Here is a 27,904-nt window from a genome sequence, read left to right on the forward strand (position 1 = left end):
TGAAATTTGAAAAGGCGTTTCAGAGTGCTTGAAAGTACAAGACCAAACTTTAAACGCGTTTTTCTTAAAATGGTATTTTCAAAGTCGGTGAGTAACATTACTCGAAAACGAAAACTGATTAGTCTGAAATTTTAACACGATATTCTTAAATATATTTTTTAGTAATTAAATGATAAATATTTTTTATAAAGAATTTAAAACCGAAATTTTGGTCAAAAATCGATTTTTTTTGTCAAGAAATTTTATTTTGCTTATTTCTGCGATTAGTTAAAATACTTAAAGTTGCTTTAACGAAATCTGTTTCTTAATTTCAGAGAATCCAGTTCAGAGACATAGTGGTCACAGCAAAACGTATTTTTTGAGAGGTGCTCCCAGATAAAGTCCAAATAAATTTTTTTACTAATACAGTTAAATATAATATATTTCAAAGTTTTCTCAGAAAAAATCTGGAAAATTAGCTTTTAACTTTATTTAAACCTTACTATAAATTTCTGAGTTAAGAAATTATTATTATAAAATGCGGCTTTGATTCGCCTACGACTTTTCTTTGACTCACACATTTACCGGTATTTGCGGAAACATTAGAAAATCGAACAAGAAGTGCGGAAAGTGTTGCAATGTAAAGTTCAAACAAAATCTTGCACATGTACCACTAAGCCCAGTGTGCAAACTAAAAAAAATTATTAATAATTCCAATAATGACCGTTACATCAAAGTTTGATGACAGATTTTAGTCATATTACTTAATAATTGTAGTTAATTTAACAAAAATTGATTGAATTGCCATAAAATTGATCATTGGTCGCGACAATCACTCAGGTGTGTGCAACACGCAACACTAATGACCATAGCGCCATGCATTAGTGCTTGTGGCCGAATGCGAGGCGCTGAAGACGACGAATACGACGCTGTAAGCGCCAGCTGCCACTAATTACGACATTACACGGTGCAGTGGCCAGCAGCTAGCATGGCGAATGGCGGGAAAGGTGCCACTTGTAAGAAWAAAAAAAAAAAATTTAGCACCAGAGTGGCCGAGTATGTGCGCCTCATGCCAACGAGCAAAGTTTGCGGCCTCTTAATATCTGGTTGCGTCTGCTGTGCATAACAAACCGTTAACTTTTTCCACGCTAAAACGACTTTGCAAGAAAAAATCAACAAAATTTTTTTCGATGATGTTTGTTAAGCGCTCAGGTTGCCATGTATTTAGGTATTTATGATGTTGTTGTTATTTTTTTACGCGCGTCACACCAACACATGCTGTCCATTATGATTGATGACGTTTGATGGCTGCTGGCGCGCTGGACGGCCGACAAATCATGCAGACAATATGAAAACAAAAGCCTAATTGTTGTTGCTCTCCGTTTGCAGTGTTTGTTGGCGTTGCCATGACCGCTGCTGCAAGCGCAATTACCGCAACCAACTATACTACGGCGCGCTGCAAGGTACAGCCGGCATTGATGGCTGTCAAGCGAACGCGTCTCGTCGCTATGGACAATGTTGACTAGGATGCCGCGCCCACACCCTCGCTAAAATGTTGGTGCAGTGTGCGTGTGGTGGTACTTAATTGTGCGTACGCGCGCATAGATTTTGCATATTGCATGGGAGCGCTTTACCCACATACTTCGAGTATTGATGTATAGTATGACTGTGCCGAGGCAATGATCCAACGTCTGCATCATTCAAATCGCGCACGATTTGTTGGTGTGTGGTGTGCGCGCCGGAGTTTGTTATCTGTTCGTTGGAGTTGCAAGCAGACACATGCCACATGCTGCCAATAGCAATAACAAACGTGCATATAGACAGCTGCAGCAACAAAAAACAACCGCCAATGATTGATTTTTAATTATCAAATACTTTATCGTTTAAATGAAATGTTTTGATTTGCCGTGCGCATTCTTTTCATGCCACACACTGCGCCACACACTCCACACAGGGAGGTGATGGAAAGAGTAAACACTTTCATTAAGCTGCGTTTAGTTGATAAATATGTATGAGTCAACAACTTTTCTTTTCTCTACGCTTGTTTTCCTTGCTAAATAGTCAGCCGGTGAGCTTTCAGCATAATATTTTTTACGGTTCTTTTGTAGCAAGTATGCGGGAAAACCCCGCATTACATGCCACACATACTTTAGTCTTCGATGGCAAAGTAATCAAGTTGGAAAAAATCTTTGTTTCCCGTTTTAATTCCTCATGCCACTTTGGCTGTGCTTTGCTACAATTTTACGGTTGCTTTTGTGCCGCATATTACCGTTAAATAGTGGCAGTGGTTCGACCGTCTGGTCAGTCTAATGAGGCATGACATTTACAGCCTAGTATATTCCTTTATAAACCCGTTATCCATACACATACTTCAGCCGGTTAGTAGCCAGTGACTTTTTTCTTTGCATACTTTTGTGCTCAGTTTTTAATTATTACTGCGACAGCTCTTAAACATATGCAGCGATTTGAAAAAGAAAAAATGCTAAATGTCGGCGTAATTAGTTGTTGTATCTGCGGCGGTGTGGGATTATAGTGGACATGCTAATTGAAATTTACGTTTTTACAATACTGGCGGAGAGCCAAAGAGTATGCTATGGAGGTTCGTTTAACTGGCTTAACATGGCTGTCTGTCCAACAATCAGAGAATAAACTATGAAAACAGTAAATGAAATCTTCGCAACAGAAAGAATATATTCTCTTGGAAACTTCTTGTTAATCCTCTGATAGAGTTAAAGTCCATACGTTTTTATCCAATATCATATGTCAGTACCTTAAAAGGTTTTAAGATGCTAACAGAACACCCTCAATGAAAAAGGAATTTTATTTATCTACATATATACTGTTTCTCTAAAAATGAATAAAAAAAAAAAACAACGGCCAAGCATTGATGTTTTCTGATAAGCCATTTAAGGAAGAAGTAAGAGACCTTTACGGGATAAATATGTTATAATTTTATGTATGCGAATATGTGGAGAATATACGATCCTTTAGTTGAGATAGAGTTGAGAAACAGCAATTTTTAGAAAACTGTGAATTGGCTAGCATTCGAACTGACTAGGTTGCTTAAGTGGTCGTTCTTGAAATAATAATTAGGTAATTATTAGGCTGCAAGAACTGTTTTTGCATTGATATAATTATGCAGATATATTGATAAGTTAATTTACCTACTAATTTCTGTTAAAAACCAAAGCAATATATCGCCTATCGGTACTTAGTTTAATTATTGATAAAAAATTTTTGTTATAATTGTATATTGACAAGCAAAACATTTTATTTAGCTCGGAGATAATGTCTTAATTAAGTTAGATAATAAAATTCACTCTTTAAAGCGCAAGTAGAAAAAATATCGATTGTTTCATTTATCGATAACAATTTTATCTAAAGAAAATTCCCCCGCCAAGGCTCATTCTGCAAATATAAACATAATATCGATTTTTATTATTTATCGATTACTATTCCATCTACAGCTATTTATTTATCGATTACGATTGTTTCTATCGATAATAAGATAATGATTTAAATGCTTTTAGTTAATAAATTTCAAGCGTCAAAACTCATTTTGCAAATAGTAACAAAACATCGATTTATTATATTTATCGATAACGATTGCTATTTATCGATAAATATTTTTTTAGTAGTTTAAGTTGAAAACCAAAATAATTTACTTTGACACATGAATATATTCAAAGCAGATATCTTTAGGGATTTCGAAAATAATTTTCGAATATTTTTAAAAGGAAATACATAATTTAATAATAGTAATGATAATTTTAATAATAAAAGTTTGGAAAAAAACTTAAGACATTTTTAAATATAATAATTTAAAATTTTTGAAATAATAAAAAATGTTATCTTTACAATTGAACTGTCACTTATTAAATAAAATTAGTTCCTCGTAATTTAGTTGAAAAATAAATTAATTATCGTTTTTTTATTAACGATTAAAATTTTTTAAGCCATTTATCAATTTAATAGTTCCCCAAAAGATTTTCAGAAATTGTATATATTTACACTTATATTGACTCATATATACAACATTCCATTGCTGAATCCAGCCAATGCCAAGCAGAATGTGTTTAATGAAATATCCTGTCTATCGGCACGACAATTAAATCGCTGCCCACAAAAGTAATGGGCATGTCATGGCGCTGATATACAATCTGCCACTCCCCCACGCATATTTAACAATACATTGATGCATATAAATTAATATGCCTATGTATGTATGTGTGTGTAATATTGGATTCATTTGCTTCATTGAGCCATTGGACGGCCAAACAATGACAAAAGGCACAATCAGTGTTGCCACAGTGATAATTACAGTCGTTGTTGTTTGCTTATTGCGGTTTGTTGTTGTCGACAACAAGTTGCAGCAACAAAATTTCGCAAACAATGAGGAAAAACGAGCTTTTGTTTCGGTTTTTCTGCTGATGTGGACATGAATTTCCGCTGACGAATGTATGTATCTGTATGAGTACAGAATTATGCATTTGTGTTTGTATGTGAGTGTATTTACATATACACATGTATGTCGTCATACATGGCTTACTATTTTACTCACTACAAACGTATTTTTTGTGAGTATCAAAAGCAATGTAGTCGCAGACATGCCTTCAAATACCATTGAATATGTTGTAACAAACAACAAAAATGTATTTGTGGCATGTGCTGGGAGTATGCAATCAATTAGCAGCCATAGCATTAACTCTGCTGGCAGGTACGATTATATTAGGTTGTCAATAAAGTCTTGCGGCATTTTCGCTAGTTGACGCAGAGAGCGTGTAGTTCTATGTAGTTTTATTCATCGCATCGGGTCATGCTATACCTTTTTGGAAAGCTCATTTCACGCTCTAACACGTGTTTGATTGATTGTCGTTTCTTTTAAGTCGTTCGTGTGTTAAAGCGTCGCAAACATGGAGCAACATAAAGAGAAAATACGGCATATTTTACAGTACTAGTACGATAAAGGCAAAAATGCATCCCAAGCCGCCAATAAAATTTGTGCAGTTTATGGACCTGATACAGTTTCCATTTCCACCGCACAACGATGGTTTCAACGTTTTCGTGCTGGTGTAGAGGTGGTCGAAGATGCGCCATGCTCCGGAAGGCCTMYCGTCGAAAATTGCGATAAAATCGCTGAAATGGTCGAAAGAGACCGGCATAGTAGCAGACGTAGCATCAAGATCAAGAGCTGGGCATGAGTCATCAAAAAAAAAAAAAAATTTATGAACAATTGAAAATTCAATTAAAAAAACCGCAAGACTTTTTTGACAACCTATATGTAACTGTGAGACCTTCTTCCAGAAAAGTCATAATTTTGTTGATACAAAATATTTGAAATTGATATTCATATGTGTATAGTGTGGACTTTTCGTTTTATAATTAATTAATTTAAAAAGCTAATTATTACTTATTTAAGGGTAATACTTGTATAAAGAATTAGAATTAAAAAAAGCACAAAATTATTGCAAATTAACTAATAAAATATCTAAAAAATTATGTAATTAACGGAGAAATTTTTTTTAAGGAATAAATTGTTTAGTTACTATTTTTAGTATAAGTACGAAAGAGATATATTTTCTTTAATTTTTTGCAAATACTTTGTTTTTTAAGTAGGAAAAATAATTAATTAATGCGTTTTTAGAAATTTTCATTTTCCACATTAATTAATTAATTTTGAGTTACTCGTTTTAAGTAAAGTTTGAAAATTTTAAAAAATTATTATTAATTAAATTATTATATTTTTACAATTTTTCTTATTTTTAAAATTTTTTAATCATTATTGTTGTTATTGTAGGAAATAATTAAGTAAAACATTTATTAAGTAATTTGAAAATTTAGGAAAATTATAATTAATTTTCTTATTTTATTAATTGTTTTAATCACTATTGTTCGTTATAATAGGAACAAATTATGTAATCAATTGAGTTATTAATTAAATAAAGAGACAGTTAATTTTTTAATTAAACATTTTTTCATTTTGTATTAATTCTTTCCTATTTTTTATTTTAATTTACATATTCTACAAATATTATTCGCACTTTCGCCGTTATTAGAAAATTGTATTCTCTGTAATTCCAGAAAGGTTTAGTGAGTTTTAAATAAATATGTATATATATCCACCTAATGATTATCATGCCCTCAATGCGCCTTCGGAAATTGTACATAGCTGAAATTTTTCTATAGAAAATTTTGGAAAAAATTTTCATTTTCATTTAAAATTTTCAAAAAAGAAAAAAAAATATTCACTACTATTTTTCGAAGAATTTTTTTTGGATAACATCAAAGTTAAACCAGTAGAGTGAATCTTTAGCAAATCTATAACGGTGCAATAAATTTTCTGAGCTTCTGAGCACTGAGTTGGTTAGTATTATTCATTAAGATTCAAAGAGTCAGGGAATAAACGCAGAGAAGTTATAAGTTTAAAAAGTAGACAAGTTATATGAATCATGAACAATATTTTTTGTTGCAAAATTTTTTTGAAGTAAATGTGTTATTAAAAGAGCATTTCGTCCATTCTCTAATCTCAAAGAAAGAGTTTCAGAATTTTCCTACAGTGCTTATTATTTTTCCATATATTTATATCTCTCGATACAGATGCATTGTTTTTGTGTATATAATTAATACATGTATCCATGCACACATTATTTTCTACCCCTCATTCTAAATAAATGGTTACAGAGTTTTTTGGCTGGTATTTGGTGTTTTTTCTGATTGGTTAATTGATTGTAATTTGTGCAAATATTTCTGCAAATTGCGTGCAAATTTCCTGCCAAAACAAAGCTACAAATAAATATTTGTTTGTATACATTTGATTTATGTATTGGATGTGTGCATTTATTGACTATGCTGTATACTGCATGAAAAATTGCTCCAATTAATTATCTTAAGCTCTTTAATTAAAACAAAAAATAAAACGCTGCAAACTATTACGCTATTATATATATATCTATGTATATACATATATATATCCGTAAGTTTGAAAAGCATGCATGAATTTCTGTATTGAAATCTTATTATTTAAATTTCTGGTATAATGTAATCTTTTAAGGCATTTTGGTAACAGAAAATATATATTGAACATTTACCTATTTCAAAAATTTTAAATTTCTATATTTATGAACGATAGTATTTTCTCCTTAACCTTTTACTTATGAACCAATTTTTGAAAATGACACTCTACTTTTATTGTTTATAAGGAAATTCACAAATTTTTTTGTTGTCATATGAAATGTAGCCTTTTTAGTCATACATTCTCATTATCAATCGAACACAGAATTCGCACAAATCGCTAAGCCTGATATAAACAAACAAATTTCTTTAATCATGTTTAAACAACTGGTATAAACCACAAATTATGCCATTATAAAATGAAAAAATTGGTATAAATCAGTTTCATAGTTATAAAATTGACTGGTATATATCACCAAGCTAGCATAACCTAACCAAATCAGCTGGAATATAACTGGTATAAACAAAAAAATTGCTTTCATCCAATATAAATAACTGGTATAAATAATAAACACTGTCATAATCAAATGTAAGTAATTGGTAGAAATCAGAAATTCGTCCATAATAAAATGAAACAGCTGGTATAAAACACCAAGCTAGCATAGCGTAACAGAAACAGCTGGTATAAAGCTACTGGAATCATCGACTGTTGACATAATAAATAAAAATAAATGTTTTAAAGCACAGTTCATTTTCATATATTCAAAATGGCATAAATTACTAAAACTAGAATTTTGCATTAAATTGGTATAAACCACCAAAATGGACATTTTCACATATAAAGTGGTATTAATCAGCAAAATTAACTTAATAAAATATATGTAACTGGTATAAAACAGAAATTACAGAACTTAATATAATAAACTGGTATAAATCACTTAAGCTATCATCGTAATTTTAGAAATGTAAAATGACATAAATGACGAAGACTGGCGCTTTTAAATTAAACTGGTATAAACCATCAAAACTTACAGTTTCACATATAAAATGGTATCTATCAGCAAAATTTGCTTTATAAAATATATATGAAACTAAATAGTATAATTTACTTAAGTTATTATAACCACATATAATATACTGGTATAAATAACTGAAGTACGTATTTTCATATACTGGCATAAACCACACAACTGACTTTTATTATAAATCACTTAAACCGGCATAATCAAATTGTGAGACAAAAACAACTTCTCAGTGAGCTATCAATATATTCTCAATTAAATAATTTTTAAGATAAGCTAAATATAGTCAGAAGAATGGTGGCACACAGCAGATGGCTGCTAGAATTTGTTAGCACAATTTTATAAATATTTAAATCCTATTTGAGATAAAGGCTTTGTGCGACATTTCCTGCCAATGACAGCCGATCACATTTTTTGTTGTGGCAAATATTGCGGTAGTTGTTGGCGTTGCCGAAGTCTGTACTAGCTTTGAGTGTGCGCTTATCAACGCTGCTTTGAAATAAGTTCATAAAATATATTTTCGCACAACAAAGGCGCATAAACTAATTTGCCTTTGTGCTTTCAGCCGGCAATATTTGCCTTTGTTCGCCTGACAATTTGCTAATAAATTTGCAACAAAATTCGCCAGCCACACAGAAATTATTTGTGCAAACGTCAGTCGGGAGCTTTTGTGGGCTTTAGCGATGCCTTAACGACAAATGCAGCAGCCGCGCTGCTTTGACATTATTTCAATGCTTTTTAAAAAGTTTTTTGTTTTGTAGTTTGAGTCTTTGCAATTTTTTGCCAACGGCGCACTGTTTGAACTCCCCTCAGACACGAAAGTATTTGGCTAATTAAAAAGTGTTTGAGCTTCAATACTTTTCGTTTTTTGCTTCAATATTAAAGCGCAGCGCACACATTTGCTTTGTTTGACGATATATGATTATGTGTTTTTGTTTTTTGTTTTTACTTACCCCCTCCTCCTTGCCTTGTAGAAAATGCACCGCACCGGAGCGCTGTATGCCGGTTAGAAACCATACTGGATGTGTCAGCAGCAGGCGCTCCATCAGGCTCAAGTCACAGGGCGGGCATTCGTCGGTGCCGCGTGATGTTTCGCTTGAGGTTTCGCCTTCGGCCAAAATGCCACCATCCGAACTGGAGATCAGAGATGTACGTGACTGGAAGGAAAGTTGAGAAGTGCGTGAGTTGGGCTGAATAGCGGTAAAGTGTGCGAAAATTGTGAATATGTTGAAGTTAAGTGGGATTTTATGTAATTCTAATGGGATAAGAGGGTTTGTAAATACAATAAAAGTGTGAGAAAAAATCCAATTTTAGCGCAATAAAATATTGCTAAAATATGAGCTTATATATTTTGGCGGTGCTACTCGTAATATTAGAAAATTGTATACTTGAAAAATATTTACTACAAAAGCTTAAACTTTTTTGTGTTTATCACATTGTTTGATTCCATCAACCTTTATGAAGATACTGCTTAAAAAAGGAATAGATAATGTTTTCCCTGTTTGTTGTACGTATAATTCTAGCATATCTAAGCAGCCTATAAATATATCCTATTATCGAACAAAGAACACAAAAAAGTTATAAACGATGGTGTGTAGTTTATTCTGGTTGAAAAACATTTTCGACAATTTTATTAGACATTAAGTTAGACATGAAGTTTTTAAGGAAATGTGGACGACCCTTTAAAGTAGCATATAGTAAACATACAAATCATAGATGCGGAGTCCGTGTTCATCTGTCCGTATATATACGAACTAGTCTCTCATCTCTTTAAAATTTTATCTAAAATTATGCAAATGGCCTTTTCTCTTCAAGAAACTGCATGTTTGTCGCAACTGTTGGTAGCGGATCACTATATGATGTAACTGCTATACAAACTTATCGTTCATCGAGTCCTTTAATGGAAAGCCTTTTTAATTGGCAAGATAACTTCACGAAATTGGGCACAGATTATTAGCGAAGACAGCTCTATATTTTTCGAATAAGTGGTACTGATCGAATGTACCAAAATCAATGGAAATTAAGATATAGATCTTTTGATATCTTTTTATGCCAAAAAAAATTCTCTTGTAGGGGGTACTTCAACTGCGTTGTAGACCAAGTTAACGACTGTTCCTGAAAAGTAAAAGAGTTTCTTTTGCTCACGTTGAACTCAATTTTCATGAGGCTTATGTGAAAATAATCTAGTTCGGATCAAATTTGATCAACGTGATCATAATGTCTTTCAAATAGCAACTAAATTACTTATAAACTTCAATTTTATCTTTTAGATTGAGGGTTAAACTGGAGTTTAGGGGAATGGTTGAGGTGTAAACTCTCTCTCTGAAATAAACTCTACTTTGGAGAGGTTAAGGGATAAAAATTTTTTTGGAGAGTTTAAAAGATAAAATCGAATTTATTTGAGTGTTTGAGTTATAAACTCGAATTGGTTGTAAAGCTTGTAAGATAAACTTGAGTTTATTGGAGAGATAATCTTTGTAAACGCCAATTTTTTAATATCATTGAACTTAAAAACCACAAATTAAAGTGTTAAAACCAATAAACACGATTTTGTAAAGAAGCATAATTTAAATGTTAACTGAAGCTTTTTACCACTCCATAAATTCAAGGCATTTTCCTCAATGACCCCTCAAATTGTGTTGAAATATGATTACTCACATAATTTAAGTATATTATATAATTTTTTAATATTTTATAATATATTTTAAAAATGTAAAAATGTCAAAAAAGAGTTAAAATAATATTATGGCGAATAATACGCCATAGATACTTGACAGTTTGGTGACTGGTGTAAGAATAATAGATAAAATGAACAGCATTTACAAGTAGTGGTAGACGATTTTTGGCACGCGCTATTGCTCATTTCAGCCGGCACTTTGAGCACAAAGGAACAAAATTTATAAAATTAAATTTTCTGAATTTGGCAGAGGTTTGAAAAGCAAAAGAGAAGAGATTGAGTGAGAGAAGTTGAAAGCGCAGAAAAAAGGCAGCGAAAACTCATGAATAGCTTGTCATTAACGCCGTTATGTTGGAGCAGCTGTTGCCAATGACAAATGCAACAACAAGTCTAACATTACAAGTAAAATTTACGTAAAGAAAGCAGATCGCAATCAGCTTCGAGTGACATTCGGCAACGAAGTCAGGATTTTTAATGATTTTTTATTTACTCAGCTGAAAAAGTGGAGTTCTATGTGTTATGAGTGTTGTTTTTACACTAAAGAAAAGCAGTGAACTGATTACTTTTCTAGAATATGTATGTATAATTTTGTACGCTTTTAAATCTTGTTTCAAATTAATGCTTTAATTTCCTTATAGCGCGCATACCGTTATTCAATCATCTCGCCTGCCGCACAAAATGTCACAGCACTTTGATGTTTTTTGCTGCTGCATTTTTTTTTTTTTTGTGCAGATAACGCCAACCACCGTTACGGCTTTCAACTCGCAAGCACCCTTTTATTTATTTGGAGTGACCATTTTTCATTTTCAAGTGCGGCAGTTTAAATTTTGATGCAACGAAAAACAAAAAAAAAAAAAAAACAAAAAAAAAAATATATAAACGAAATTGAAAAGTCGTACGTGGTGTTTTTTTCGGTAGCAAGAGCGGGAGCTTACACTTGTACTCAGAAAAAAAAAACATCTTCCACCAAAATAGAAAAGTGTAAAATAAATGGTGTGACAATGAAATGCGATCTACGCGTTGTGGAACCCTTCTCTGCCGAAAATTTCTGACTGTCATTCATTGCAGCTGGCAATGTCAGCCGCGTTTATTTATGATAAATGTTGTGCTATGCACACCTTTTGGGGGAGAGGAGTCTTTTTGTATATTTCATTTTAATGGAATTTAATTTATGTGTGTTGTCACTTTTAGCAGCTGAGATTTAAATAGCGAAATTTTAATTATTTAATATTTAATTAWTTAATATTGAATCGGGACTTATTTTGCGCCTAAATATATGCACTGTTTAATGCTTTCGGTATATATTTAAAATATGAAATATTTTTCATTGAAAAACACTACAATTTCGTACTTTTATTTAATAACTATTAATTACATTAAAGTTAAGGAAAGTTTAAAAAAATATATTTTCCTTCTAAAAGTTAAATCGAATTGAATGTTTAAAAAAATTACCATAAAATAAAAAAAAATGTTTGAATATACACGAACTAGTCCCACAGTTTTGGAGATATCGATTTGCAACTTTGCACACGTTCTTTTCTTTCCAAGAAGCTGCTTATTTGTTAGCATCGCAGATAATGGGTCACTATAGCATATAGTTGCCATACAAAATTAACTATTCGAATTAAGTGCTTGTATGGAAAGTTTTGTCATTTTGCGAGATATCTTCGTGAAATTTGGTAAGAGTTAGTACCTAAAGCAATGGTGTAATCTCCGAAGAAATTGTTCAGATCGGATCACTGCAGCATAGTGCTGCCATACAAACTGAGCGATCAAAATCAAGATGAAGAATGTTCCTACAACTTAGCTATGAAAATGTGTTAATGCTACGGGCAGTTGAAGCTAAGGCATTTACTTGTTTTTATTCCCATTCATTACAACTGATGAAATCTGCCGCTAAAGAGCGGTAAAAACCACGCTACGTGTCAATGTTGCTCAGATGGCTGCATAAAGAGATACAAATACCTTTGTAGAAAAAATCTATATATGTATTATAAAATACCTATGTACATATGTAAGTATGAATGTATGATTGTATACACCGAGAGTCGCATTACGATTGTTGATCAAAAATTGTGTAGTGAAACAAAAATGTATTAAAGATTCCAGGCATGCCTGCCACAAAAAATATGAGATATCTTAAAAAAAAATGAACTTACATTTTACTGTACATACACATATACATATCGAAGTATGTGCACCCATAAGTGTACATAAAAGTATCCACTCAAAGCATGAGGGCGAAGAATAACATTGCAGCAGAAGTCGCTTGCGTAGCGGAAACCGGTAAGCACCGCAAGCTAGCGAAATCAAAAGAATGTAAACAAAAATTTACGCCACAACAAATGTGCCGGGAGACAATAAACAACCCGAACAACAACAAGAATAGCAAAAAAATCGCAAAGCAAAATGGAGAATGATTTGTTTGGCGCATATTTGAAGAGAAGACGGCGCTCAAACACCTGCAACACAGCCGTCAGCCATGCCACAAACATTGGGGCAAGTGCAAAAGCGAAATTATATATATATATATTTATATATATAATTTATATATATATATATATATATATATTAAGAGTTGCATAGGAATATGTAAGCATGTAAATGCCAAGTGTGGAGCATTTCATGCTGCTTAGGTTACTCATACGACCCGTGTTACCCGCAGCGCGCACAGCATACTTAGCCAACATTAGCGAAATGTATAAATAAAAGCAAAGCGTGCGACTGCTGCCGTGTGTCTAGCATAAAAATTAAGTAGCAAAGCCATAAAAGCCGCGTGGTGTTTGTGGAGTGGGCCCAGGGATCGTCAAACGGGGCATAAATAAGCGTTAAATTTACTGCAAAAATGCTGCTAATGTTTTTTCCAACGATATATTTTTCTAATTTTTTTCATCTTGCTTTATATTTATATTTTTTACAAATAAAAAATGTTTCTTTGATTTTCACTTTTTGTTTCTTTTTTTATATTTTAGCATATATTTTCATAATTTTTTTTTAATTTTTTTGCTGCTTCATAATAAACAGCGCCTTAATCTTGCAAAAATAATTTTTCATCTTTTACCTGTGCTCGTGCCACACACACCGTTACATGTAAGAATAATGTTGCCACCCTTTATTTGCTAGCTTTTTACTCACCCTCTGCCACCCTCCGCCACTCTATGTGAATTTCAATGCCATGTGCTAACTGATATTCACTTTCAAGTTGCCTTTAGTAAAAAATAAATAGCCAAGAGATGGCAAAATATGCGCATAACAGCCAAAGATTACCTGCTGCTTACTTTTCAATAAACTCACCACACGAAAGCGAAATAAAAGCACGTGGCGTGTACTTCTCTGTGTTGGTGCGCAAAGGAGTTCATATTTCAAAAGTATCTATGCGTTTTATGCAAATTTAAAAATTCAGCAATGCGGAAAAAAATAATAAGAAACATAAAAAACAACAACAACCACATAAAGGTGTAACTGTAAAAGTTGCACTGTGATAGCAGCCTTGACTGTTTGTCGACAACGATTTGAGAGACAAACACAAATGCACACTCGTATGTACATACATATATGCATAAGGGTAAGCGTTAGTTTTCAAAATTATTTTTTGTTTTGCGATCACTCCTGAACTTTCAGTGTTTGTTCTAAAAAGTAAAGCAAACAACTTAACTTTCAACTTTAACGATGCCTAAATTACTTTACTTTTCCCATATGCCTATTTAATAAATCCCATATTAATGTTCTTTGGCAATAAAGTTTATTATCTCTAAAGCAACTAATTCGACAACTTTGAAGGAATGATTTTCTAATACAAAACTTTGCGGTCTACAAAACTGATCTGAATGATTTTTTCCATTACATCATTCCTTTATAGGTTATGATAAATCAAAGTTTTGCATTCAAACTATTGCAAGATCAGATTGTATGAGAGCTATGTGCTATCTGTAGTAGAGAGTTTGTACCGTTGTCAAATAAAATATTTTTCAATCAAAAGGAGTAGTTTGCTTATAAACATACAATTTATAGTGCATCCGAGAATTCCTTCTGGGTCTTATAAGCTTCATGGCCAACTTAACATATGTATATACGTTTATCCAGTTCACGGTTTACAAAAATCAACGTGGGCAATAACTAACACCCTAATATACACATATACGTATATCTACCTTCAGCTTGACTCTCTGGCATTATTGATGACAGCAATGCGACACAAAAAATTGTTTGACATACCTCCTTGCTCCACCAAATAGTATGCTAAATATACAGATTTACGCGTGTATTTGTAGGCAAATTATGCTGCCATCAGCATTCTCACCATTTCAATGCGAGTTTGTGTCACTTTGAACCACTGTTGTTGTTGCAAAATATTTTGCACGCTTCAATTGACACCCGTTTCAAAGCTGAGAGGTGAAATTAAAAACAAACAAACATTTAGAGACGATAATGGAGGACGCAGAAACAGAGTGATGGCAGATAAGCTGTTATGAAAAATGAATGAGTGCTGACTTTTAATAACGCTTAAGAGTGTGTGAGTATTTTTTTACAAAGGACTTTGCTGGTTGTATCTCTTGGACTTTTATTAGAAAAGTTTTGTTTGGAAAAGGTAACGAAGTACAATACATATCTGCAAAATAGAATACTGGATCCAGTACTAGGCCATGTTTATATGCTTGCTCTTGACAATTCCTGCAGTCATCTCGACTTGGGAGCCGCATTCTGCAATCAAGCGCCGTCACCAGACCTCTGAAGAGAGTATTGAGTTCTGGTTGAGTTTATAGTTTTGAAGACAATGTAATATTCCATGTCTTCCATTTTCCAAGAGATAAGTGCCTTATTCCATATTTTTCACACTTCAAGACCCTTATAAAGATCTATACATACCTGTTGAAATAAGTTATTAGAAGCTCTCGTAAATTCTAGTTAGTAAGCGAGGTATTTTCAGTACTACATAATCTCCAAAGTTGTCCCTCAATATATCGCTTAAAGAGTATGGAAGGCAGTGAACTGGATCAATCTCTGAACACAATATTGAGCATTAAAAATCTTTTGTGTAGTAAAATTTTGGGAAATATTATAAATATAACCACTTATAGACTATAATATGCTGGTGAATCTATTTTCCCTAAATTTACAGTGTCTGATGTTGCAAACTGTGACGGTAGATTTGTGTCGATTTGGCTGATGGCAAGATTCTATGCGCGTTCGAGATCATCGTATTAAAGTTAGAAAAATAGCAGAGGCTCTCAATGTAAAGAAACTCGAAAGTAAAGGCTATCTTAAGGAGGCCCATAAAAAGCGTATGGAAATTGTAATAATCATTGGGATGCTTACGAAAGCACACCTTTTATTGAAATCGGAAAAAACTTCGAAGGCGAATAAGACCTCAATGCCAGTTATATGACATTGCGGAATTATGGTGCGAATAGAATAGTGAGAGATCGTTATAATACTCTTCAACGACTATACAACTAAAAAGAGCCATGTGAAGTCAGTCTGAGTGCTGTCCGGAAAGCACAAAAATGATGATTTGAATTTGTTTCCATTTATATTAAGTCAAGTAATTTAACCAAACGTGCATACATATATGACGTTTGGGTTACGATAAAAGAATCTGGTGACTATAAGAGTTGAATTGAGTCGCATCCCAGATCTCCAGTTATGACTTCGCTGACATCTTTTTGTAGCGTGTGTATACATTAAAATAATGGTCCAAAATGCTAGTGATATTGGCCAGCTAAAAGCAAAATTTAAACTATGTAATCGCTATACCAAGTGAGATGTTTGAAAGAGTAATGGAGAGCTAATTTTGATCTGACCAATCAAAGCTTGATTTATTCTTTAATTCAACTTGATTCCTTTGGTATCGAAAATAGTCTAAATAAGTTCTAAAGAATCAAGTTAAGAAGAGATGTCTCAAATACAAAACGAGTTGTTGTTCAACATTGTTCTATGTAGACATTTATATTCGAGACAAAAAATGCCGAGCCCAGCATATAAATATATGTATTATATGTCCACTCAAAAGAAGTTGAGAAAAATATGTATATGACTTATATAAAAGTGCATTTCCAGCAGTCAGTGAATGCAACTTTTGCTTTCTTCTGGCTGCTGTTTGATGCAACGCCAAGAAACCACTATTGCGGAAAGAAAAAATGTGGCAATGAAGTAGAAAAAAAGATGCGGAAAGAAGAAAATGAAGAATTATAGAAAATTTAAACTTAATACAAAGCAAGTCTGGCCGTTGGCGGTGAGAACTCTCAGAAAAGAAACCAAGGGAAAGCGTTGAAAATCAATAATAAGAAATACCGACCGGATAAAATGGTCATAAAAGTGAGAAATATAGAAATACATGTACATACAACAGATGGGTATATATTATACAATGCTATAGACATAATATTGAAAATCTTATTCAATCATATATACCAAACTGCATATAGACATTTATATTTAAGTATATATACTATGGAAGCACACTGTATGCTTGGCATGCGAGTGAAGATGCCAAAAAATGCTGCAGCGCACCGCCTCTCTACGACTTTTGGTTGCCACGTGATTTATGCGCTTTCAACGCCGAGCTTATTTAAGTAGGATGATAGGATGGCAGGGTGGCTGGCCGGCTGCCGGCTTTTGGTGAACGAAAATGTGGTAAAGCGGAAAAAATGTGAATCACATTTTTTCGCAGCAAAGGAATGCCGTTCACAAAGGTACATAACAGATATGTATATACTATATCTGTATGAGGCAATCCCGTTAAGTTTTGTAAAAAATATGTGAGGGTAATTTTCTGCATGACATATTGAACATGAGGCTGCGGTCGGCCTATAGGTGTCATACTTGTTTATCCCAGATAATAATCCGTGAGACAACTTCGTTTCGGAAGCATCGATGAAACATGGCTCGACAGCGCAGCCCAATAAACAGTTGAAACAGAGAACTTCTGCGGCGGATACTACACCAAAGACCATGACAAGGCATTGGCTCATATCTCCAATGGTCAAAATGGACACTTTAAGCTATGGAATGCTGCCCTAATCACATTTCGTGCAGAGTTTTACTCGCACATACTTTTTTGTTCCCGAACTTGAAAATCTCACTCGACTATCAGATATTTGAGATGAAGTGTGTGTCTGCCTCAGATGTCTACTCTCTGTTTGGTCTTTGAGACCATTAGATAGCTTACCCTTCAGATGGGTTAATGAAATGCGAGTTTTCTAAAATTTTCGTTTTTCTTTTGCAGTCTAAGCACTTAACGGACCGTTCTCGTTTATAAGCACATACGCGTAAGTCTAACGGTACATGCCCCAGCATGCGCCTTAGTGTGCGCACCGATTTTTTGCCATTATTATATTTTGCTCGGCTTTTTTTTTTTTTGCCAGTCTACGCCGGCTGTGTCTGCGTCTGCCTACATGTCTGCATGCTCGACTTCATCACAGCTTCGCGTCGGCATTTTTGCGTCATTGCCAGCGTCAGTCGGAGATATATGTATGTGTGCATATATCCTGCGGGCTATAGACGCATCCTTGAACTTCACTCAATGTTGTGGCATATGTGTGATAAGAAGTGTGCGATCTCCCTCTCCAAAGCGCCAATATGTTGCTACATGTGCTGTCAGTGTTGTTGTTAATCGTGTATAGTTGTTGTTTATGCTTTTGTTATATTACGACGGTATCAGTTACTGCAGCTGTCAAGCTTTAATTTGCCTGCAGCTACTTCCGTTACTCACAGTAAGAATACTGTGACTGCTGCTTCTGCCTCTTTACGTTTTCCGCTTATTATTACTCCCTGCTTCACACATTCTTCCTTTCTTCATCTTTCGTCAGCACATGTTTAACAGTTTGGCACAAAAAGTATGTGGTTTATGCTCAACTACTGTCTTTATGTAGCGCTGGTGGGCGTTAACCCTCAATTTGCGCTACTGCAGCCTTGAGTAGTGGGCGTGTCGCCGCTATTTGTCTTCCCTCAGTTACGTGTTCTGTCATTTATTGTGACTTTAACTAATTTAACAAGTACTTCTCGGTTAGATACGTGTTTAATTGAAAAGAAAATGTTGCGCCCCTTGTTGCTTCAATGCATTTCCTCTTCTTCCAATATTTACTATCTTCTACCTCTTCCAATATTTGCTATACTATATATGCATTTATTGCGTATATTGCCTCTTCTCATTCTTATTCCTTGCCAACACTTATTCATTTAAACGAAGTTGTGCATTTTAATTTGATTTTAAATGTAGCTTTGTAGTGGTAAAGTGCCGCGGGTGTGACTTTCAAACTATCTGAAGCACTTAAGACTGTGATATTGTGTGGGGCGTTGGTGGTTTCTTGTTGTGGCAGATTTTGATTTTCGTAACACTAATTTTAAAATCGGTAGATGTGCATTTCAAAGACATGTTTTTTAGAAAATTCCAGATTCTTTACGGAAATAATTTGGAAACGGGTTAAAAAATGATGAGTGTTGAGCAACAATGATATCTAAAAAATTCCGTCCTTTTTGATATTTTACTTTCAAGCCACTCGATAAATTGGTGCTGCGGACATTTCAAACTAAAGATGATTTCGAAATATCACTTATAAGCAAGTTCCTGAACACTTTTTTCCCTGTTATTTACTTTTGAACATCTGGGCCTGGGAACATCAACTTCGTTCTGGTTTTTGCGGGTGGTTTATTGCGACGTTTATATCTCACGTGAACTTGGTGTGTACGAGTAGCTGCCTGGCGCTAGATAACAAACAAAAGTGCAGTGAGCTCTTTGTACTCAACAAACGGTCTTTTTCTAGTTATTTTGATTTTAAATGGTCACTTGCCGATGTGAAGCCAAGCGGTTAAGCTCGCCGGATGTCGTTCTTGAAAGTTGGATGGAAATTAGTTCCTAACCTACCTTAGTACTTTCAATACTTTGACACTTAACTCTACGATATCTAAAATACCATCTTAATTACACTGTGGAACATTTTTGGGATTATTGTCTGGGTGGTGAGAAATTTCAAGTCAGGGCGATGGTCAGTATAGCAAAATTTTTTTATGACCTTTTAAATTTTTTCCTTATCTTGATGCTTTTTGACAAAAAAAAAATAATAATAATAAACCACGTTTTTGCCAAAATGTTACAACTAACTAAGCGAAACAACATCAAGATACTCGTGCTTCTAAACAGTGTTGAAGACAGAAAATTGTGTACCAAATTTAGTGTCATGCGGAGACGGTTAAACCTATACATTTATGAATGGAGTTTAATCTGCGATGAAAACTAAAATTATAATATACTATATAATATAACTAATAATAATAATTTAGTACCATGCTTAGTATGTTTGATTTGTCTCCAAATATAGTTCGAAGAAATATTCTGTCTGTTTCCTAAACACCTCCCGAAATCTCTATCGGACTGACCTGAACTTTATAGCAGTGCTAAACGGACGTCGTCTCAATGATGGTAAGATACGATAATTATTTTAAAAATCTCCGTATTTCTAGGATCCATGTAAATACGATGTCGATTGGATGTAACCAAGGAGGATCCATTTTGGAGCTCCTCTTAGGACTGAAATATATTCAGTTCTCACGATACTTTCTTAACTCTTTATTAAACTCAACCCAACTTAACAGCTGTGATAAGCGAACGTCGTCTCAACATTAGTACAAAAATAATCATTTAAACAATTCCCAATATTTAGGTTACTTGTAAATAAAATGTCAATTAGTTTTAACCTAAGGTCTGGAGGACGTGTTTTCGAGCTGCTCTTGCCTTAAAACTAAAAGGCAGTTATTAAACCGAGCATTGCCTACGTATTGCTTTGGGATCCCTTTGTAGCTGTGGAAGCCCAAAAGAGACCGCTAATGATAATAACAGCTTAATGTGGAAAAAAATTTTTAAATCTGTTTGCAAATGTTTTCTCCAAGAACTCATTATATTCACCCCAGATTTTTTCTTTCCTGCAGTGCTACTAGAATAACCTCCTTGGCTTATTGAGGAAATAGTGCGATATAAGGACTATATACATCATCCTCTAGAGAGAAACATAACAACGTTACTTCTTCTCTAGAATAATAACGATTCCGTAAATATTTTCTCTTACTCATAAGCTGCTGAGGATTCCAGAGAACTCGCTTAGAACTTCAACAGAGATCTCAATGACAAATACCTGTAAACATTCTGTATGAATTTTTCCCCGACTTCGATAGTGTTGTTTCTCTTCATTCTTCGATTTTATTTAAGAAGTTTCGTTCAATTTTATATGTGTATATTTATAGCATTAAAGTAGTATGGCAAAAAAGCCTATTCTTCCACAGTTTTAGCCCCCTAGTTGCATTATTGTACTTTAACTGGCATTGGAGCACTTCATCTCTAAACACATTCGCTGGACAAGAAAAAATCACCGCCAGACGGTGTAATTATTCTTCATTTTCGCACAAAGGACACTGAAGGATAAAAGAAACATAGGAAGAGAGCAAAAAAATCAACAGATGTCACAACGAAAGGCGGGCCGAAGCATTGAGGGCAATAACTAACGAAGCAAAGCTGCAAGTCGAAGTAACAACAATGATGTTTGCAGTGGGAAATACAACAACAAAAGAGCATGCTGAATTATTAAAAACAGCTAGCAAACGAGTTGCTCGAGTATTTGCGCCTTTGAGATGGATTTGTTTGTTAGACGAGAGTCAAACGCTACGCAATCGCCAGCAATTGAACACTTCAAGTCTGTTCGGACGTAATGAAAATGTTCCGTTGGCTGTCAACAACATTTGTCGCATGTCACTGCACATAAACACACATAAAGACGAAGTAATCTCGGTGACATTTTTATCAATGATTAAAAGCGTAAAAGGACGAAAGATCGTCGGAAATCAGGTTGTTCGCCGGGTATGCGGCATGAGCTAACAAATTGCTCTTGAATATACGACAACAAAACGAATTAATAGGCTATGAATGGCGATAAGTAAAAGGAAATGAATTTTCTAAGCTGATTTGGCCGGTATATAAAGCGATGAGGTGAATTGAAAGTTGATTATATGTATATGTTGGTCTATATTGGTGATGGTAGGAGTATGTAGAAGTACTATTTTTGAGAAATGAAATTTTAAATTTGTATAAAAATGATCAGTCGATATTAAACTATGGTCGTTTGTCACGAAAAAAGGAAGAGAAGTTAGCAAGTTAAAATGTGTTTGATAAATAGACTAATATTATGATATTATTGATGCTACAAATAATACTATTTGGGCAACTATAGACGCCTGTCCGCTATCATGCAGAGATTTTCTAGGTATGGGTTAGAGAGACCGTAATACTAAGGGGTTGGGGGTAGTCAGAATTTAAAAAAAATTTTTTTTTTGCATTTTTGTTAAGTGTAATATTTTAAAAATATTCTTTGAAAATTTCACGTTGATCCGATAATTAGAATAACTCGGGCCTGATCGAAGGATTTTTATTTTTTCAAAAAGTTCGATTTTTTAAGACCAAAATTTGATTCTTTCCCAAAAATTTAGAAAAAAATTCCTGAGGCCGCAATTTTTGAAAAAACAAATAAACATTCGATCAGGAACAGAATTATCTATTTATAAAACTTTTTTTTTGTCCGATTGATTTTAGTTGAATCTCCAAGGACTTATGGTTGTCACGACAAGTACCTTTTTTGGAACAGGGTCAACACAAACAACTATAAAATTGGAAATAATTTTTTTTTTGAAATTTTCGTGACTTCAAGTCAACACTTTCTATAATAATGCCATTTTACTACATTTGTAAAATAACACTATTTAATAGCAAAAAAAGAAAAAAAAAAAAAAATACTGAAAATTGTAATTTCTTCGTGCCTCTGACTACCCCTAACCCCTTAAGCTAATATCAATGCCAGCTAATCAGCCGGTTTCGTATATCAGCCGAGATGCTTGAAGCAGTCTTTCGAAAGCTGGACAGTGGAGGAGAAGTGCCCCAGCTCATCTTTCTCACTAGAGGGATAGTAAAAACGTCTATATATCATCGAAATAAAATCCGAAAGCGTTTATTATGCTTAACATTTCTTCTATAGAAAAAAATAAAGTTCGTGTTAATTGGTTCAGACCTTCGTCGGCATTGTAGTTTATGTAACTGAAATTTTTGCTTATAGAAAGAAGAAATTTTCATTGACTTTAGCTAGTCAACTCTTGACTGGAAAAAGTCTTGAAAGTTTATTTATATTTTTCGTAACCCACTGTTAGAGATTTGGCTCTAAACTCAGTTCAGTAGTTTAGAAGTTTATCCCGGACAAAGCTTGATTCGTAACTTTTACATAAGCAAAACGGTGTTCTTCATTCGTCGGAATAATGCTCCGCTTGGCAACTTTGTATCGAAGAAAAACCAAAAGTGCTCGAAAATTAACTAGTTTGAAATTCACTAGTAGTGTCTCGTTTAGACATCGCTCTTTCAATGCAGGGTTCACTAAACCAATTGGCATTCATGTTGTTAAATATGTATAGATGTTAATGTATAAGTGTATTTAAACGCCACAATTGCACTGAAAAATGCTGCAGCTCTAAAGAAGAAGATGAGGGTGCATGTTGTTGCTGACAGCTCTATGTCAACCACTGACAACGGAGTTGCTAGCGAACACGCATAGATTATGTTTGAGGAAGTAGAAGCCATTTAGATTTAAATACCGTTCGAATTGCAGTCGACTATATATGTGGGTTTCGCGCAAAGGCACTAAGGCATGAGAACATTTTGTATAATTTTGTGCGTGTAAAGTTTATACGTGTACTGAGAATATGTAAAGTAAATAGTAGTACGAAAGCGCAAGGGTATTTTGCGAAAGCGCAAGGGTATATTGTGACTTATGAAAGTGTGCGCGTTTTCTTGCTCTGTCTTAATTTCCGCACAGTTTCGCTACTTTTTCTGCACTATAGTTATATTTGTAGCAGTTTTTCCTCAGACCTTAAGCTTCTTATTGCCACTGTGATTTATCTGCATATCTCTGAAAATACTCATAAGTAAGTATATAAGTATATATTATTGTACTTATATATCCCTTGGTGCAGATCCAACAACTAAATGCGCACAAATGTAATCTTCATATAATATTTTTTGCGCTTTACTTACATTTCACTCAACCGATTATCCTTGCTAAAAAATGGGGGAAATAAACAAACAGCATAGCAAAGTCTTCCGCCGCCCATTGCATTTCCACTTATGCGTTTCTTAGAATCTACATTTCATTTGCAGTCTGCTATTACCGTTATTTAGGTACTTATAACGGCTCGAGTGTCTTTCACTATGCAACCGCTTTTTTGACATTTCGCTTCTCCGATTTTCGCATTTTCCACTCGTACGCTTTTAAGTTAACCGGCTTTCGTCTACAGTGTTGCACTTGTTGGTGGAGGACAGATGATTTATGGTTTCTTTTAAGCAAAAAGTTTACATAGAAAAATTCGCACAAATGAATCTGATAAYAATAAATAAATATTTGCTAGTCTGTACAAGCAGATTATGTTTTTCATGGGGTTCGTACATACGAGAATAGGTTACGAAGATGAGCAGAGTCTGAGCCGAATAGTAGTCCAGTTCGTTGAGGAGAAATCATATCCAAAATGAACGGTTTTATCCTTATATACTAGTATAAAAAAATTGGTAATGAGTGGCTCATTAGCCTACCAGCGTAATCTAAGCTAATATATAAAATATTAAAAATGAACTGGAACTTCAAGATTTGATATATCGTCACCTAAAAGGCGAAATTGCGCTTTGATTATGGTTTACAAATTCATTTTTCAGTTTCCGGTTACAACTGTCTGACCGTTTCATAACAGAGATACGTTCAGATTTTTATTACTGCCAATATCTCACCGACAGAGTTTAGTTATAAGCTCTATTATTCCAAAACTGGCAACAGAAAACTCGAAACTCGATTACTAGGCTGGACTGGGTACCTGCAAGACCTACCTGATTTAGAAAATAGCGTCTTATAACCGATAAAACATTCCGAAGTAACCAAAAATAAATAATACAAAACGAAATTGTGCGCCAAAGCGGTAAAAATGATTAAAAACGAACATAGGAAATTTAGACATTGCCGAATTATGGTATTGTGATGTTGCAGTACAACCAATATCTGACTTATTTATAAATTAGACAAAAAATTCAGGTTTTTCAATGCGATGATAATTTGAAGTCTGCAAAGCACGTGTGAGAATAGAAGAAATCGATCGGGTTCCGTTGTTAGGTTATTACAAAACAGTTCTTGCATATTTATGTTGCTGTAAGTTATAACGGTACTATAAGAACTAAGAAAACAAAACATCATGAATAAGTTTGAATGGTGTTTCTGTTAAGGAATACCATAGCGATTATATCACGAAGAAAGAGATGTTGAGTGGGATTGAAGGACATGCAAATATGTGGTTAGGCAGAGGAGTGTAACCTGTTTCAAGAGGTAAATCTGGCAATCTTTACTTCAGTTAGATGCACTTGTTGACAATGATTGGAAATACTTAGTTGATCTACAATTTTCGAAACTTACAGCATTAATCAAGGAAAGAGGTCAAAGATAAGTAGGATTGAGATGACATGTAAGAGTGTGGCTGGGCTATAACCGGCTGTAAAATTTGAAATTGTTCGAGTATTACTCTAGTTTCTAGAAGCAAATCTAACACTCTTTAGGTCAGTTAGATATACTTATTGACTGTTGTTGCATTTATGAGTGGTAAATTGAATATGTAATGTATTCAAAATTGTTGGGAAGCGAAGAAAGGATATAATGTACTTCTGTGTTCTCGATGGACGAGCAGCTTCACAAAACACGATGATACAAATAACGTCCTACACCTTCCAAAACTTCTTCTTTATTAAAACTTTATGTTTAGGGTTATCTTTCGAGTTTTTTCTTTGCACAGAAAGGCTTAAGAGTTTATTATTTCTCTTTTCCGGTTTGTGGTAAATCTTAATGATTACTGCTATCTGATTGTTAAATACAACCATTTAACCTCTCATTAAAGAAATATCATATTTTAATATGTATGTAAATGTAAAATTACAGCAATTAAATTGGATTTTTACGCTATCCGTCAGCGGAAGTAACTTTTCCAGCTCAAATCAACGTTGAGTTTATTATAAAGATGAAAACCTTTACGCCTGAGGCTACAAAATATTCGCTTAATTAAAATCGCGTTATTTACAGCAGATTAAAAAACACTCGCACTCTCGAAATTCATGCAACCTGAAAATAGAAATCACAAATCCCTGCACTTTATTTACAGTTTATTCATATTCTGGATTATCGTAACCTTTTTTTTAGCGAAATTTTTCTAACCTAACAAAAAGACACACGAACTAATACACCGAAACGCGTGTGGCAAAAATAACTCAATTAGTGAGTTTCCGCTGGAAAAAATGCAAAAAGTGCAGCGAAACAACCGGAAGGCGGTGAAAAAACCGCTAACAAACGCTAAGCAGAGCTAGCTGGAGAATTCGCTTTTATTTTTCAGGGTTTGGGGAGTTACCACGCAACGCAAATACGTACTACAGCTAGCAATGAAGCGGATTTGTGTTAGCGAGTGTTCTCAATTGCTCACCATCATACTAGCGCCGGGTATGCGTGGAGCGCGGACATTTATTTGGACGGACGTAAGTCAAGTTGCGGATGATAATGATAGCCGCTCGTCATGCCGGCTTAAGCTTTGCATGTTGCTGCCACATGTTTTTTCTGTTTTTGTTTTTTTTTTTGTCTTCAAGTGGCTTACAGCGACCATTAGGAGTATGTGGCGGAAAGGGTTTATGATAGCTGGTGTTGTTATGGCTTTTAGAGCAGGATTTCGTGTTTTCACTATTTCTTTTCGAAAGTTAGCGAGTCAAAGGGTTGCCATACGAATTCATCATACTTAACTTAACGAGTGTTAATGATACTTGCGCTACAGTGCCAGGACAACCGTTATGCGAATGGTTGAGCGTACTTCCATTTTGTTTTTGTTTAGAGAAGGGTAGATTATTTATGACAGAATCATAAATATTTTGGTGGTTTTAAAGTATATGAAAGCCCTTATTTTTAAGAAGCCTAGAAACGTGTACATTTGAATCAAAAAAAAAAAAAAAAAAAAAAAAAAAAAAAAAAAAAAAAAAAAAAAAAAAAAAANAAAAAAAAAAAAAAAAAAAAAAAAAAAAAAAAAAAAAAAAAAAAAAAAAAAAAAAAAAAAAAAAAAAAAAAAAAAAAATCGAAAAGCCTGAATTGAAATTTGAGTAGCGCCCGGAATTTTCGTAATTTAGTAAGTAGTTGGGATTCGAATAACTAGAGCAACCTTTGGCATTTTTAACCAAAGTCCTTCAGAATATCATGGACAACTAGATAACGGTGTGCTTTAAGTAATTTGTCGATAACCTCTTCTTGTCAGTTTAGGTAAATAAGCTTATAAGTCTGAACTGATTGTCGGTCACCAACGGTACATTCCGACTACATTCCTTGTATAGAGTTCTTAACCTTTGTATTTGACTGCGTCGAATACTATCAGAGTCGGCCGTTGCCAATGCACAAAGGTCCATTAATAAAGGATGGAGACATGTGTTGAAATTCACGTAAATGAGGAAAGTGCTCTGAGCACCATTCACATGGGAGTGAGTCTTACACCAAGCACCTTAAGGCGAGTTAAAGGGAGAAGGCGAAATATTCTTCCCCAGGATTGTGCGCTCAGTTTAAGACCCGCCACGTAAAAAACACCGCCAATGAAAAGTAAAAAGAATGGAATATCTAATTGGGGCCACGTAGCAAAAGGAAGAAACGACTGGCGCGCTGTTGTTAACTCGGCTATAATAGTGTAAATGGTGTTTACGCCAATCAGGAAGAAGAAGAATGAAAAGTAACTTTGAAGATTGGAAGTTCAATGGTTTGTACCTCAAATTAAAACTAACAAGCAAGAGCTGAACAAAAAATCTAGCAACCCATTATAGTCATGATAGAACTCGTAGACTCTGTTTTGAGTAATATTATATCATAACCAAAATTGGAAATGTGAAGAGTATATCTTTCAAGCAAATGAAATCTACATAACCGCCAAGGTCATGAGTCCAGCAATAGCGTTTTGAGATAAGACCTCAATTGAAAGTCTAGGAAGAGAGCATTTTCTGTAAAGCTTCAATGCAAAAAATATTTGCAACTAATCTGAAAGTCCAGGAGGAGAGCTTGTTTCAATGAAAGCTCTTTCAATATTTGCGACTAATCTCTGCGTATTTCTTTTTATACTCTCGCAACAAAGTTGCTAAAGAGAGTATTATAGTTTTGTTCACATAACGGTTGTTTGTAAGTCCTAAAACTAAAAGAGTCAGATATAG

The 27,904-nt window shown here is 34.1% G+C and overlaps 1 protein-coding gene across 8 annotated transcripts in view; it reads right to left on the reverse strand.

The window, feature by feature from the left end:
• Positions 1–27,904, reverse strand: part of LOC108972435 (protein sprint) — a 553,725-nt gene that overhangs the window by 55,475 nt on the left and 470,346 nt on the right. For all 8 annotated transcript variants that reach the window (XM_018938999.1, XM_018939000.1, XM_018939001.1 and 5 more), the window contains one exon: positions 8,906–9,109. In XM_018938999.1, the coding sequence (XP_018794544.1) occupies positions 8,906–9,109 (204 nt within the window). The remainder of the gene's footprint in view (positions 1–8,905; positions 9,110–27,904) is intronic.

This window comes from Bactrocera latifrons, unplaced genomic scaffold (genome assembly GCF_001853355.1).
Source record: "Bactrocera latifrons isolate USDA-ARS-PBARC rearing strain unplaced genomic scaffold, ASM185335v1 scaffold_4, whole genome shotgun sequence".
Taxonomy (NCBI): Eukaryota; Metazoa; Arthropoda; class Insecta; order Diptera; family Tephritidae; genus Bactrocera; species Bactrocera latifrons.